The sequence below is a fragment of the Cervus elaphus genome, chromosome 17 (genome assembly GCF_910594005.1).
Source record: "Cervus elaphus chromosome 17, mCerEla1.1, whole genome shotgun sequence".
Classification (NCBI taxonomy): Eukaryota; Metazoa; Chordata; class Mammalia; order Artiodactyla; family Cervidae; genus Cervus; species Cervus elaphus.
Genome location: NC_057831.1, coordinates 22,936,942 through 22,954,492, shown reverse-complemented (window position 1 = coordinate 22,954,492; position 17,551 = coordinate 22,936,942). Strand labels below are relative to the sequence as shown.

General features: G+C 37.1%; 1 protein-coding gene across 1 annotated transcript in view; it reads right to left on the bottom strand.

Annotated features, from left to right (window-relative positions):
* Positions 1–17,551, bottom strand: part of TACR3 (tachykinin receptor 3) — a 75,793-nt gene that overhangs the window by 24,336 nt on the left and 33,906 nt on the right. Inside the window, exon 3 of the mRNA XM_043871233.1 lies at positions 16,736–16,886. Within this exon, the coding sequence (XP_043727168.1) occupies positions 16,736–16,886 (151 nt within the window). The remainder of the gene's footprint in view (positions 1–16,735; positions 16,887–17,551) is intronic.

Here is a 17,551-nt window from a genome sequence, read left to right as displayed (position 1 = left end):
AAACCTTTTAAGAGTGGAGGGATTTTAGCAGCTATCCCTCATAAGGGAGACAGCATTTAGAGTTTGAGTCTCACCAGACTAGAGTCTCAGGAAACAACTTGGGTTTTCCCAGAAGTTCTAGGCCTTAAGAACAAATACTGTGCCAAGGAATAAGAGATTAACCTTAACACCAAGGGCAAAAGTAAAATTGATTCATCCTAAAAAAGTACCAAACCTCTGCAGATTTGAATGATGAACTGGCAATTTAATTGCCAGCTAAGAGAAAGCACTGCATTTTTCAGATGAACAGCAGCCTATGTCTTATCATGTCTCATAGTATTCAGTATACCACCTCAGATGGGCATACATGCAAAAGAATTAAAACTGTGACCATAATCAAGAAAAAACGAGTCCGTAGGTTTTGCAATTAATAGGTAAAACCTTTAAATAACTATGGCAAATATGTTAAGTGAAGTATTTACAGAAACAGATGGTTATAGTGAATTAAAAGGTGGAGAATTTCAGGAGATAAGTGAAAACTGTAAGACTAAAAAATTCATGTGGAAATCTTAGAACAATATCTGAAGTCATCTAATAAAGTCCTAGATGTTTTATTTCAATTCTATGTAAATATCAGATAATACATACTAGATAATGCTTGATTCATTTTGTCAGTATCTCTTATCACTTTCCAAGATTGTACTCCCAGAAAAAGACATTTCTTTTGTTTCCATTACTACTAGAAGAGAAAAATACTTTTTAAGGACCATTGAAGTGCTAAGTTCACATTAATTAATGCTCTTTCTGGCCAGAGTCTATTCTTGCTAGCAAGTCACAAAACTTGGTACATTAATCAAAAATGATTGCTTCTTCACAGGAAAGCTATGACAAACCTAGACGGGGTATTGAAAAGCAAAGACATCACTTTGCTAACAAAGGTCTGTATAGTGAAGGCTATGGTATTTCCAGTACCTACAGTTGGATTGCTCCCATTTGGAGAAGTGCAGAGTGACTGCCCAGTTGGGTGGGAACAAAACTCAGATGATCGTGGCTGCAGTAGAATCATGCCTGCAGGTGCATTTCATGGCCTTGGACACTAAGGTAGAGCACCAAAGAATTGATGCTTTTGAACTGTGGTGCTGGAGAAGACTCTTGAGAGTCCCTTGGACTGCAAGTAGATCAAACCAGTCAATCTTAAAGGAAATCAACCCTGAATACTCATTGGAAGGACTGATACTGAAGCTGAAGCTCTAATATTTTGACCACCTGATATAAAGAGCAGACTCATTGGAAAAGACCCTGATGCTGGGAAAGATTGAAGGCCAGGAGGAGAAGGGGATGACGGTTGGATAGCATCACTTATTTAATGGACATGAACTTGGGCAAACTCTGGGAGATGGTGAAGGACAGGAAAGCCTGGCGTGCCACAGTCCATGGGGTTGCAAAGAGTTGGACACGACTTGGCGACTGAACAACAACAACAACAAAAACGAAAACCAGATTTGGAGAGTCAAAATGAATCATGATCTTTTAATATTTTGAGTCATAGATGTTAGAAGATCGTGAATCATTTGAGTTGTGGTTTAAGACAAATAAGCAGACAAAGAAACATAGAAAACTTTCATTCATTTTGAAATAGTCCATCCTTCATAATAAGTGTGACCTTTCACATGCAATAATAATTCTTTTTAAAGTAATGATTCACTTGAGCCCTTACGCTTTGTAAAATTTGTTGGAAGAGCTGGTTAAGCAAATTGATGTTTCCTGTGTAATGTAAGTTGCATGTTAGAGTTTGCCATGTGATATAATAGGAGCACATGGACAAACACTGAATGCAGATTGGGGGTGGAAGTTTGAAAGAGGCTTTCTAAAGGAAGAAGTGCCTGTGATACAGTTTTAAAGACAAATAGGAAATAGCCAGGTGAGAGAAGCAGAAAAGGAGTGGGAGAGAGGGGAGAAGAGTGCCCTAGTCATCAAAATAAAATATGCCAAGCTCAGACCTCCCTATAGAACTACAAACAGTTTGACGGTGATTTAGTGTGTAATATTATTATGAGATATGCTGATGGAGAAAGTGAGAGAGATAGATGGAAGTCAGATTAGGGAGAGCTAGAGAAGCCACTATAGGGCTTTTAAGGAGAGTATTAATAAATTTGGGGCTTCCTGATAGCTTAGATGGTAAAGAATCCACCTGCAATGAAGGAGATCCCAGTTTGATCCCTGGGTTGAGAAGATCCCCTAGAGAAGGGAATGGCAACCCACTCCAGTATTCTTGCTTGGAGAATCCAAGGGACAGAGGAGCCTGGTATTCTACAGTCCATGGGGTCGCAAAGAGTGACACGACTGAGCGACTAAACACACACATTAATAAATTCAGATTTCAGAAAGATTACTTTGAAGGCAGTGTAGAATCAATTTTATTTCAATCAGATCTAATGGATGCGGGAAGATCTTTAGTTGGCAAGCATATTAATCTAGGGAAGAAACTGGGTGTGTGCACAGTTGTGTCTGACTCTTTGCAACTCTATGGACTGTAGCCCACCAGGTTCCTCTGTCTATGGAATTTTTCAGGTGAGAATACTGTCGTGGGTTATCATTTCCTACTCCAAGGGATCTTCCTGATCTAGGGATTGAACCCATATCTCTTGTGTCTCTTCCATTGACAGGCAGATTCTTTACCACTAGCACCACCTGGGAAGGCCACTTTACTAGGCAAGAAACTATGTAGGTCTAAACATAAGTGAAGCAGGAGCTTAGGAGAGAAAAATATATATTTGAGTGCTTTTAGAGTTAATTTAAAGGACTTTGTAATTAACTGGATTTCAGCTAGGAAAGAGAGATGTTTTAGATCATTTCCAGTTTCTTTTGTCTTTGGCTGGCATCTGTGAAATGTGAAGTTTCAAAGAATTGACGAAAATGATTATTTCATTTTGACAAGCTTATTTTGAAGTGTCTGTTACACATAGCTGTGGTGTGAGATGGTTAATAGGATTTAAATCTGGAGCTCAGAGCCTGAATCTTAGAAGTCTAGATATGAACAGAATGTTAACATCAATTTGGAAGTAATTTTCCAAAGGTGTTAATGTCCTGGGAGTGGATGAATTTATCCAAATAAGACTGTATTTGAAAGCTATAAAAATGTGAAGAATTGGCTTCTGTGGTAAAGAACAGCATTTATGTGGTAGAGGAAGGAAAGTGAGTAAAGGGTACTCAGGAGGAATGGCCTGAGGAGAGAAAGGAGGTAAATAATGTGGGAGGCGAGACTTCTGAAGTGGAGAGTGATCAAAAGGTTTCTATTGTGTCAGTCTGGTCAGGGACTGAATATATCCAATGAAGTTAGCAACAAAGAAGGCAAAGGTAACTTTGGCAAGACTGGTTTCAGCAGAATGGTAAGTTGTCACAAAGCATTAACCAGGGGAGTGAAAGACTGGTAAACAGGAGAGAGCAAATGTGAGCAAAACAGGGTGGAAGAGCTGTGCTTTGAAAGGGAAACAGTGAAATGAAAGAGGTCATGCTTCAGAAGAGAAATGGTGTAATTGGGGGATGACTGCTCTTGAGAAGGAGGTGCTAAGGATCTAGACCACAGGTAATGCATGGATGAAGAACATAAGAAGACAGTGACAGAGGAAGAAGGCAGCCACTTGACAAGGTGTGTAGATAGTGAGCCTCCTCAGCAGTCCATGGCCATTTGAACCCCCATCCCCACACTGAAAGGAATCCAAATATAATACTGCAGAAGAGCTATGTTGCTGTGAAGACATGGAGCTTAGTTGCAAGGAGCAATCAGACCCAGAAGAGACCAGTGTCAAGGTGACCAGGTAAGGGTATTTATTAGCTGTAAGGAATCACACTTGCAAAAATAAAATGAAGCACATGGTTTTAACCAAAATGAATTGTAAGGAAAAATGATCAATGGGAATGTTGTGAATTCATTTGCTATATCTGCTGCTGCTACTGCTAAGTTGCTTCAGTTGTGTCCGACTCTGTGTGACCCCATAGACGGCAGCCCACCAGGCTCCCCCGTCCCTGGGATTCTCCAGGCAAGAACACTGGAGTGGGTTGCCATTTCCTTCTCCAATGCATGAAAGTGAAAAGTGAAAGTGAAGTTGCTCAGTCGTGTCCGACTCCTAGTGACCCAATGGACTGCAGCCTACCAGGCCCCTCCATCCATGGGATTTTCCAGGCAAGAGTACTGGAGTCGGCTGCCATTGCCTTCTCTGGCTGGATGTCTACCTGCTTTCAAACAAATACCTACAACTCTCAGGATAAGGGATTCAAAATGAATAGATTAATTCTCTTTCCTAATACTTAAAGCTAATATAAATAAAGCTATTAATATAAGCTTTTTCTCACTTAACTAATATAACCTGGTACTTTAGTTTGGATGAAAAAAATGATTGTGTGTGAAGCAATCCATTTCAGAGAAGTGAGAATCTGATAATGCTGTTAAATCACCCAAAGACACAGACTCTGTGAGTTTCCTCTAAAACTTTAAAATGCCATTAACAAATTCATGTGTGGAAAATAGTTCCTTTTGTGTATGACAATTTTTTTTGCTTTACTGTCACATAACATAATAGAGCAGCCATTGCTATACCTTATATGTACTCAGAAATGAAATCATGTAGCAGAACTCTTCTAAACTATGCTTCTCATCTCAGGCTATGAGACTTGAAGAAGGTATAGGTAAACACCTTTCCCTTTGACTCATTTGCTCAAAGCTGCCTAAATTCTCAGATATAGGGAACAGATAATAAAGCAAAAGAAATGGAATTGTAAGGTATAGGGTTTCTCATTCATTGTATTATAGGTGATCCTTAAGCAAATGTAAGTTCTCTTTTATATATTTATTAACTCAAAGCACCGGAGTTTGTGCTCATTGTACTCAATACTTCCTAGTGAAAATATGTGGTCTGGTAATGAGATGTTCCAGGAGATGCCTCATGAAATCTTATGTCTAGAAGATAGACTGTAATGTTCCAAGTATTGTAATGATGGAGATCTGGTTTGTATTCTCAATCAAGTAAAGGATCTTCTAGTTCTCCATAAAGCCTTGTCCAAAATAAAATACTCTCCTTTGTTCAAGCTGGATTAACTGTGGCATACAAACTTATGGTCACCGATCATTAGTTTTCAATTTCCAAATGATGCACTGTGTCTGTAGGGAATTATTATCACTTGATTTTCTGCTTTTTAATCAGCATGGGTGGCATTTGAAGGATGTTTATTCTAATGAATACTGGGGTTCCTCTTCCCTTTGATATGCAACTACTATTCTGTCCATTGTTTTCAGTTCTTTTAGATGCTGTTTTCCTTTACAAATTTAGTATGTGAAACATATTCCTTTAAGGTATCAGTGAAAATCCTTGTTTTCATCTGGGTTTGGATGGCTATGGCAAAAAGGCTTTAGAAATCCCTATTTCAGAGACTTATATAATTTGTATGATTTATATTCCAGATCAAGTTGGAGGATGATGAAATAATGAGGGTAATACTTGAGAATCCAAAGTTAAGAAGTATCCATAATACATTATTTCACCGGTTCTAAATATTTCCAAGTAGAAACAGATTAAAGAAAAGTTTGGGGGAAGTACAAATCTGAAAACCTGTAAGTTTGAAAACACACTGAATGAAGCATATAGAAGTACAGAGAATCATAGTCCTTTTGGGATCTACTGCTTAAGCACAGTAGTAGAAGAATGTCTCTATGAAATCTTTTCATAAGTGAAATGAAAATCAAAACAGTAGAAGAAAAACCTATGGAAAGACTTGGAGCAAGTAATTAGAATTACATCCATAAAGGGTTCACAGTAACAACGACAGTGACGGCAGCATTAGTTTTCTATTTAAAGTCCTCTCCTGACTTGAAGGAGAGTGAAAGTGGGTCTATGGACATTATTTCGTTTGCTGAGAAGGGCAGTGGATGTAGATGGGGATTGTAAATTTGGAATCCTTTGAATCATAGGATCCGTGCTACAGTTTGAATTGTAGGAACTGTGCTGGATTTGTTTGGAAAAATTATGGGTGAATGGTCTTTCTGAGGCAGAGAAATAAAAATAGATCAAGGGGAGACTACAAGAAGGAGGCATAAAGAGGGAGAAGGAAAGTGGGAAGGAGAAGAAGGGGGAAAGAGACACATATACATATTAATACAGTCGCCCAGGAGCTGACTAGAGAAGAAATGCCAGAGGAGTTTTGTGTTCTGAGAGGCAAATTCTTTGGACTAACATACAAAATCCTCAGTAAAATTTACATTTCTCATTCAGGTTACATGAAAATGAAAAAAAAAAGTGATAGACATGAAGTTAGTTAAAATTTGGGTCGTATAAATAAGGGTAAATGAAAATAGGTTATTGGGAACTAGCTCTCATACAAAATCAGGGTAAGAATCACTTATAGAGCACTACGTGGAGGCAGACAGGTGTGATTCTAGGCTTTTCTAAAGACTGCACTGTCCCCTGATGCAAAAAATAAGTAAAGATGGAAAGGCAAAATAATTTCAAAAAGAACTGTCTTCTAAGGCAGGAATGAAGAAAGAGGGGTAGAGGAGAAAGGGGAAATAGAAGCACTCTCAAAAGTAAACTGCCCACTGGGAATGAGATAAAGGAGTAAAACATTCAAGTCAACACACAGGAAAGCAGTTTCGTCAGTTTTCTTTCTGCTTAAGAATATGCTGTTAGAATGAAGTGGAGAGGAGTGAATCACTGGTCTCTCGTTAAAGAGCACTTCCACAGGCCAAGGATCTTGAACCTTCATAGCAGAGAAGTCCTCCTCGGTGCCCAGAAACACTTGACTCTATCTACCCCTGTGTCCTCGCTGTCAACCAGGGGGACACTAAGAAAGAAATGTACTCATGTATTCCTTACATTTTAGAAAGGAGTTTGTTTTCACGAAAATTAATTATACCTGATGTTACCAGCTGAGGGGCTGGAGTGGAATGGGAGGCTCGTGGAAATATTTGCTAGGCTACTAAAACTGTTTTGGAGTTACTCACCACTTAAGCCCACGAGTATAACCCCTGAGATCCATCATTCTATTAACTGAACCTCTCAATTATTTTCTTGAGTAGGCAATTTATATTTGATGTTGATAAAGTTAGTCTTACAGAACATTGAAGTGTTTTTTCCCTCTAAGAAAGAAAGAGGCAATTTTTTTTTCCCAATGTAGTTTGATGATAAGGGAATTTGGAATTTTACAATGAGAAGTATATGCATGGTATAAATTCTTTTTACTAACTTAAATTTTCAGTTTACTGGAATACTATATCAAAAATCGTATACAATGGGAGAGATCCTATATATTGTTTTACTTGTGGCAGGCCTAAGAAATGTTTTTATTTAATGAAATATAGTAAACTTTCAAGAACAGTTTAATTTATTCAGCAGTAGATGAGTAAACCTCATTTTTAGTTCTGAGGATATTAATATAATCCTGAAGGCATGCATTTTGTCCTGAAGATTCAGAGCAAAATCTTTCCTCTGTGTGCTGGGTCTAGGGGTAGAGCATCAGGCTGGAACTCAGGAGAGTTAGTTCTCCTCCTAATAATTTTTGACCTTTTAGCAAATCACATCACATGCCTCCATTTTCTCGTGTATAAAATGAGAAAGTAGCTGACTCACAAAACTTCATTCTTTCAATCATTTATTAATTCTCCATCCATCCATCCATCCAGAAAGCATTATGCTAGGCACCGAGGAGACAGTGGTGAGTACAGCACATCTCTTGTTCAGTAGTCTACAACAGATCTGAGAATTTACCTGTGATAAAATGTCCCACATTTCTTAGGGGTATTACCAAGCATCATTTTAATTTAACCTAATTTTAAAGTACCTTGTTCTTTCCTCCTCTATTTTTTGTATACTGTAACAGTACTTGAACTTACTTGAAAATGAGGTTTAATTATAAACTGAAGAAGTGTCGATGGTTATTACATGATATATTATTGTTGACATAGTGAAATTTCAATCATTCACACATAATCTAGTTAAGACTATTTAAACTTACTTTAAGAACTACTCAAGCAAGGTAAAATAGGAGAATATAATTAACAGTTAGCAATGGGCATTAGTTTTAGGAGCAGGGAAAAGACAGCATGTTCGAAGAGATTTACCTTTATCAGATTAGAAGTGAAAACATTGAAATGCATTTTGTCAAGAAGAGACTCAGAAGACCTTCACACTGCTGGGTTTCAAGGAAGATTTTCAGATGGACTTTTTAAGGTCCTGGCAGCCATCCTACATCTGGGCAATGTACAGACTGCAGCAGTGGGCAGTGAGAGATTGGTGATCAGTGTAAGATATGTGACCTAAGTCAAGAATCTTGTCAACTGAAAACCTGCACTAAAAGCTGGATGAAAGGACATGAACAAAGAAAACCATACATTAAAGGACAAAGACCAATCTATTTCCGTATAAGAGGCGCCATTAGAAAGGTGGAAGAGCATTTTAGCCTTAAGTACAAAATCTAACAACCGGGCTTCCCAGGTGGTGCTAGTGGTCAGGAATCTGCCTCTTTCCACCTTGCTAGATTCCCCTCAAGTAAATTTATCTTCTTCATCCAAAACAGCTATATATTCTCACAGCCTTCATAATTCTTGTCAATAATGTCCTAATTTTAAATAGAATTTGTCAATTTCCTCTCCCTCAGTCTTCTGATCAAACTGATGATTATTTTAAAAGTTTTTTCACTTAGTTGTTCAGTTGCTAAGTTGTGTCCTACTCTGACACCCCATGGACTGCAGCACGCCAGGCTTCCCCGTCCATTATTTCCCAGAGTTTGCTCAGATTCATGTCCACTGAGCTGGTGATGCTATCCAACCATGTCATCCTCTGCCACCTCCTTCCCCTTTTGCTTTCAGTCTTTCCCAGCATCAGGGTCTTCCAATGAGTGGGCTCTTCACATCAGGTGGCCAAAGTATTGGAGATTCAGCTTCAGCATCAGTCCTTCCAATGAATATTCAGGGTTTTCCAGACTGATCCCTTCTATTTTGCCATTATGTTCTCTAGCTTCAACATTTCTGCTTATCTGTCTTTAAAATAAAGCATTTTCCATCTATTCCAGAGTATTATTATGAGGTAAAATTAAAAAAATGTGTATAGATTGCATTCTATAAAAATATAATTGGAAAAAAAAGGAAAAACAAATTGGAAAAATTTTTCCTCACAGATTCTGAGCTAGTTTTGGACTCCATGATTGCTCTCTTGCCTTGCCATCTAGGGTGCATATATTTATTATGTGTGTTTTACATGCATTCATATATACATATTTATAAAATAATGGATAGAGAACTACTATATGTAAACAAGATGACATTACACTATAAATTGATGCTCTATGTATTAATAATTCCTGTGATTTTCTTTCCTGTTTCTGTCCCACTACTGTGCCTGTGAAACACCTACCTAAGTGTAGGTCAAAGCATATATTTTTTTCTTTCCTCAAACTAGATAGGGCTAGAGGTAGGAGAAGAAGGATGTGGAGGGGTGGCTGAGACTGGAGAGAAAAAGTTTAGGAACCAAAGTCCTACAAAGTAAAAGAAGAGCAAATTTTATTTTTGAGTGGGGGATGCCTAATGCTGAACTGACCAACTTTAAGGGTTGGTCTTCCCATCCCAATCTCTGCACAGTATCCTTTCAAACAACAGTATAATATGAGTGACTGGTTACTTACGTTGAGTCAAAGGTGTGAAGGAAAATCTTGCCTCCAATTAAAATCAACTACACAGAACCCATTAGAAAATTTTCTATAAACTTTTCTCACTAATATTTATGACCTGAAATATATCCTCTTTTATAGGATTTTACAAAGTTTAAATAAAATCACCGTGCACAATGCCTGGTCCTCATTAGATGTTAAATAAATATTTGATGATCTCAATCATGGATATATATAGCTGGAAGAGAACTTGGAAGTGATCTGCTTCAATCTTCTCATTTTACAAATATGACAATAAGCCCAGAAAAAAGTGATGACTCAAACAAAGTAAGTCTGAAATAAAATACCATGTCTGGAACTGTCTCAACTGTCTCATGTCTCATGTCTCAACTGTCCAGAGTCCCAGTTCTTCCACAATAGTATCTCTTGTATCTCTTTTGTTTTGTATCATATCTATCACTCTCTTTCCTATTATGTCTCTCTCTCTCTCTCAGGCACACACAAGACATTGTGCTCATTTGGCTTTAGAAATCAGAATTTTCTCCAGATATGAGAAACAATTACATTTATAACTGTCAATTGATATTTGGCAGTGGTGATTTAATTATTGTGGAATGTTTTTAGTTGCAACAAAACCATTAATATCATTATGTGTTAGGGTGTTATATTAACTGAGGAGAATTTGTTAAGGGAGGTTGTGTATTGTTTTTATTCAGTGTATGTTAGAGGAGCTTTAATGTGTTTAAAAAACTCATTTGAACTAAAAATGAAAAAAGTACTAAGTTGAGCTGATTTATAATTTTTAACGATCAAAACCAGATTTTAGTGTATATCTGTGCAGGTAAAATAGATGCCTCCTCACTTTGGTAATTGTATGCAGTTCCAGTGTACAGATAAACTGTTTTTTAAGATGTGATTTTTAAGTTGATTGCTGGTACTAGAAATAAGTGTTAAGTTGACTGGTGGTACTGGAAGATAATTTTTTCTTAAAAACAACATTATGTATTTTGGTCAGTTTAACCTACAAGAGCTTTTAGACTCAGAATGTATCAATAAATAATACAGTAATATATTCAATTGTACTTCTGGTAGTTAAACAAGCAGAAAGATAAGAAAATAATTACTGTATCTTATTTATCACCACCCCCAGCAAAGTACAGAAATGATCATTAAAATATAGAAATTATGATCACGTTCTCTAGACTTAGACTTTCTGGGTTTATATCCTGTCTCTGTCATTCAATAGACTAGGTAGTTACTTAACCCAGCTAATGACTGTTTCTTCATCTGTCAACTGAAAATAACAATAATGCCTCCCTTATGTGGTTGTCAGAATTCAATTGGCTAAACTATTTAAAGCACCTAAATCAAGTGTCTGGCACATAACAAGCACAGTAAATGCTTGTTGCTTATATAGAGCTATCACAAGCATTGTACTTTATATTAGTGATAATAATTAGGTTTATTTTTGTCTCATAAATAGATGAAACTACATGCAGATTGGAATTGCATGTTTATGACATTAAGTACCAGACACATTAATACATGCATTATCTTGATTAGCCCTCATCAAAAACTTTCAAGAAAAGGAACAATACTTTCATATACTGTGAATGAGAAAATGGACAGGAGACTGGCTCAAGGTAGCTGCCAGCTCTTTGCTGTTCAGTGTAACGGAAAGAATGCATTCCACGGGATTGAAAGGGCTTACGTATACTCTTACCAGCTGTATGAATTTGGGTACCATTCACCTTCCCCTTCCTTCAATTTCCTGATTTATTAAAAATGGAGGAAAATAATTTCCACTATGCCTACCTCCTATTGATCTGTTGGATCATAGAAAAAGCAAGAGAGTTCCAGAAAAACATCTACTTCTGCTTTATTGACTATGCCAAAGCCTTTGACTGTGTGGATCACAACAAACTGTGGAAAATTCTTCAAGATATGGGAATATCAGACCACCTTCCCTGCCACCTGAGAAATCTGTATGCAGGTCAGGAAGCAATGGTTAGAACTGGACATGGAACAACAGACTGATTCCAAATTGGGAAAGGAGTATGTCAGGGCAATATATTGTCACCCTGCTTATTTAACTTATATGCAGAGTACATCATGCTAAATGCCAGGCTGGATGAAGCACAGGCTGGAATCAAGATTGCTAGGAGAAATATCAATAACCTCATGCAGATGACACTACCCTTATGGCAGAAAGTGAAGAGGAACTAAAGAGCCTCTTGATAAAAGTGAAAGAGGAGAGTGAAAAAGCTGGCTTAAAACTCAACATTCAAAAAATGAAGATCATGGCATTTGGTCCCATCACTTCATGGAAAATAGATGATGAAACAATGGAAACAGTGACAGACTTTATTTTCTTGGGCTCCAAAATCACTGCAGATGGTGACTGCAGCCATGAAATTAAAAGATGCTTGCTCCTTGGAAGAAAAGCTATGACCAACCTAGACAGCATATTAAAAAGCAGAGACATACTTTGCCGACATAGGTCCGTCTAGTCAAGGCTATGGGTTTTCCAGCAGTCATGAATGGATGTGAGAGTTGGACCATAAAGAAAGCTGAGTGCCGAAGAAGTGATGCTTTTGAACTGTGGTGCTGGAGAAGACTCTTGGGAGTCCCTTGGACTTTAAGGAGATCCAACCAGTCAATCCTAAAGGAAATCAGTCCTTAATATTCATTGGAAGGACTGATACTGAAGCTGAAGCTCCAATACTTTGGCCACCTGATGCGAAGAACTGACTCACTGGTAAAGGCCCTGATGCTGGGAAAGATTGAAGGCGGGAAGAGAAGGGGGTGACAGAGGATGAGATGGTTGGATGGCATCACCAACTTAATGGACTTAATGAGTTTGAGCAAGCCTCAGGATTTGGTGATGGACAGGGAAGCCTGGTGTGCTGCAGTCCATGGGGTCACAAAGAGTCGGACATGACTGAGTGACTGAACTTACTTACTTACTTACTTAGGCCTACCTCTTGGGACTACTGTGATGATTAGTACAGTCTACGTATGAGAATGTGCTTCATATAATATAAGTAATACTCGGACATAAAGTATCATTCTGAAACCTATTCCTTTGAGAGAGCTCTCTAAAAGAACTCAACTCTAAAGATTTTGTTTAGGATTCAAGTCCAAGTTTTGCCACTTACAAATTTTGTGAATTTGGGGCTCAATTTCATTTTTCTGTAAAACAAGAAAAATTCACATAGATAATGTGGGAATTAAATAATATTCATGTGAAAGTTATTTACAAACTGACTTATGGTAAAATGTAGGTCAGTATTATGTTTAAATAGATAAATGAACAATTTTATACCTCTTCACTTTTCTACCACATGATGCTTTCGATCTTCGTAATAAAGTGCTTTATATATTCAAAGTTAAGTGCCTATATAATAAAGTGCATATATATACAAAGTGCCTTAAGTAACAGGTACCATTTACTGAGAACAGTTCTATGTGCCAGGAAATTTTTGAAGTGCCACTGGTATTATTTTCAAAGTATGCATATTGTTAGGCAGGACAAATGTAAAGGTTGAGTGGGGGTGGTTAATCCTCAATTTTCTGACAACTTCATGTTAGTTTAACTTTTAGACGTGTTAGGTTCTATATAGCTTAGACATGGAATTTATTTCCACTGGCTGTTCTTCATAGCATTTAATCTACAGGACTCAAAACTGAATACAGTGCCTGAAGACCTTAAGAAAAAGAGAAATGGAAGCAATGTTTCTTAGTAGTTGCAAAGATCTTTTCAGTGTTTTGACTAAAATTTCTTAAACTTTTCTTTATTCTTATTCACGTGTCTGGGGGAGCTCAATCAGTAACTGCTGTTCTTTTATTAATAGTACATTGACTCAAGAGTTGTTTATGTAGTTGTTTTTTCCCAGCAGTCATGATGAATTTGCTCTCTTGTAACCAATACTCTCTTATTTTTCAAGTCCAACCTGTAATATCAAAGATGTAATCGCTAGGAGACAACATATGATTAAATGGCCCATCCAGGGTAAAATTCACATCTTTCACCTAAACAGTCATACTGATAAAACAGCATAATTACTAGAAATAACTGTATTCCAAACTATACTAGACAGTATTTAAATTTAAATTAAAAAAATTAAGAGAAGAGCTATTTTTATTTTGAAATTTTAAATTTTTGGGCAAAATGAGGGTTACTTTCACAATACCAATGGTCATATCAGTAAGTGACTGTGAAATAAACCTAAGGACAAGGTGATTTATTATGTGAAGCCCATGTCATAGATGTCATTTTATACTATTTCAGCCAAGATCACAACCTGAGAAATAGAAATATGGATTAGAACTTTTATATATCTTAATTTCTGAAGTATTCTAGAAGAGTCAATCTCTCAGTTTGAATTGATATTTATACTTTGAAATTGCAGAGTAATGCAGTAAAAATGAAATGTGTATGCCATATTCTCATCTGCTATAGAGGGGCAAATGCAAAAATATTCCCTCTTTCTTTTGTTCCCTCTGGGATTCAACTCAAAAATAAGAAGGAACACTCAGATTAAATTTTTATGTCTTCCTAGAAAAATATTACGTCAATACTAAGGAAAAGGAACTATAATCTGTCATTACTGAACTTATTTTAAGTTGTGTAGAATTGAACAGGGGAAAAGTGTTTTAAAAATGCTTAAACTAGTAGGAAATAAATAAAAGACAAGAAAGTAAGCAGGGAGTACAAAGACAAGTGATTCTGAAATATAGTATGTAGAATATTGGGCTTCCCTGGTGGCTCAGTGGTAAAGTATTCTCCTGCCAATGCAGTAGATGCAGGAGCCATGGGTTCGATCCCTGGGTCGGGAAGATCCCTTGGAGAAGGAAATGGCAGCCCACCCCAGTATTCTTGCCTGGGAAACCCCATGGACAGAGGAGCCTGGTGGGCTACAGTCCCTGGGGTCGAAAAGAGTCAGACATGACTTTGCAACTGAATAACAACAACAATGTAGACGATCACATCAGTTATTTAATGTGATTATGCCTAAAACATAGCTGTTAGAAAATATGCCCCCTGCAAAGAGCATCTTGCAGCATGATCAAGATGTTAGAAAGTGAGGATCAAAATAAAGGAGAAGGAGAAACTGTTCACTTAAGATGATTGTTACTGAGGTTCTGCTAGTTCTACGATTCTTTTTTTTTTTTTTTAAATGTGGTAAAGACATAGTTTGGTTGTTTGTGCACTTTATTTTTAAATTTTATTGAAGTATAGTTGATTTACAAGTTGTGTTAATTTCTATTGTACAACAAAGTGATTCAATTATACATATAGACATTCTTTTCCATTAGGTTTTATCACAGGCTATTGAATACAGTTCCCTGAGCTATACAGTAGGACCTTGTTGTTTATCCATTCTAAATGGAAAAGTTTGCATCTACTAACCCCAAACCTCCAGGCAATCCTCTCTCCCTCCCCCACTTTTCCTTGGGAACCACAATCTGTTCTCTATGCCTGTGAGTCCGTTTCTGTTTTGTGTGTGGTTGCGAGCATTCTAGGTCACTTCAGTTGTGTCCCACTCTTTGCAACCCTGTGGACTGTAGCCCACCAGGCTCCTCTGTCCATAAGATTCTCCAGGCAGGAATACTGGGGAGGGTTGCCATGCCCTCCTGAGATAAGTTCATTTGTGTCATATTTTAGAGTCTACCTACAAATGGTGTCATATGGTATTTGTCTTTCTCTCTCTGACTTACTTCACTTAGTATGATCATTTCTAGGTCCATCCATATTACTGCAAATGGCATTATTACTTTCTCTTTATGACAGTAGTATTCCATTATATATGTACCCCATCCTCTTTATCCATTTGTCTGTATGTGGAAAATTAAGTTGTCTCTGTGTCTTGGCTACTGTAAACAGTGTTGCAGGGAACACTAGGGTGCAGGTTTCTTTTTGAATTGTAGTTTTCTCTGTATATATGCCCAGCAGTGGGATCATGTACTTCATTTTTAAGGTTTTTTTTTTCCCCAAAGAGAAATAAAATGAAATTACATATATTATAGCTGAAATAACTAAATTGATGTGAAAAAAATATTTGCTTTCAAGTACTCAACCTAATGATAAAATGTTAACCAAACATAAAGTCTTGTCTGTTTGTCAACAGAGAAAAAATCTATTAATGTTAAAATAGAATCTATTTTCTATACTAGGTTTTTAAAACCTGATTGATTGTTGTTAAATGAGTGTCAGTAAATAATAGTTCTACATAAATAAATGAATCATAAATGGAATAATAATAATTGACATACTCAGTGTGTCTCACTTATCCTTGGAAAAACCTCTGTGATTTGTACTAGGTACTTACCACTTGGAGAGAGGAAGATGGAATGGATGATTCTAAGATTCCTTTTACTATGCAAATTTATTATTAAAAAATCTCACTCACTGAGTCACATAATAGTAGTCAGAAAAGGAAACAATGAAAAAATAATCCTACTAAAATGTCACTATGATAATTTTTATAGGTTTTCTTGCTTAATGTGAATTGTTCAGAAATAATTTTTATCATGTCACCCAGTAAGTTGTACAACAGTATTAATGTAACTTCATCTGTTAATCAGATGGCTGTGTAGAAACCAGAATAAAGATAGCGGTGGAATGTGGGGAGGTGTGGGAAAGGAAGGAAGAATGGGATACATAAATGGATATTACAGAATTATAGCATATACTAGGAGAGATGCCTTTCCTGGGATAAATAAAACTTCTGAAAGATTATATAGTACATCAGAGGCATTTTGTTTAATAAAAGACTAAGACAACTAGAGCTGCAGAAATACAACCAACTGTGATTCCTACAGTGAAATTTCAGAAGTTTCTTGTGGTATAATTAAGAATATTGTGCAAAAGGTAATAGTCTTTCTGTAAGGAAATGCCTACTCTTATCATAAACTGCTATTGTACATGACTAGTGGCTTATAGAAGATAAAAAGAAAACAAAATTTAAAAAAAAGAAGGGGGGAAAATAAAAGTAGGAGTAAAGCATAAAATTATCTATTTATCCATAACTAGATTTTTTTTCCTTCTCTGATGCACCACAATTTACGCAAATGCTGGGAAAGTTATATGGAACAGTACCTTTCTTTTAGCCTTTAGCTGCTCATGATACTTGTCACAGGTGTCCCCTGGGATCTCTCCTCCCCAGAGGGTGATTCCAACGATGGTGTATGTGATACCCATGACAAGCAATGGGAAACAGTACACCAGTATAATAACAATAATATGGTAACTGCAAGAAATAAGAAAAATACATGCTGAAGAGCATATTGGAGTAAAATAATAAGACTTTGAATTCATTCCACTTTAAGTCATAATTGAAAACGCCAATGATTACCCCACATTTTCTTTTAAGTCCTCATTTCGCAGTTTCACCAAAATACCTAGCTATTGGCACCTGTACTGTGTGCTGTGCTTCAGTCATGTCTGACTCTTTGCGACCCCGTGGACTGCAGCCCGCCAGGCTCCTCTGTCCATGGGATTCTCCAGGCAAGAACACTGGAGTGGGTTGCCATGCCCTCCTCCAGGGATCTTCCCGACCCAGGGATTGAACTCACGGCTTCTGCATCTCCCACACTGCAGGTGGATTCTTTACCACTGAGCCAGCAGGGAAGTCCCAGCTATTGTCATCTACAATCATCCACATACTACCAGTTTAACTTTGTCAATTTTTACTTCACGTATGAAAAGCAAAGCATTCATACAGAGCTCATTTAAACTGCAAATTTCCCCTTGCCTAGAGGCTTCAGGGTGAGTATTTTGCTTTGCTTGGTAATCATTAAGCTAACCTAATTAAACAGATAATCAGAGGAAAAGAGATGGCATAGAGTAAACTGATCTACCGATACATTTTCTTCTGTGTAAAGCTATTACATAGGTTTTGCAACATCAGTCATA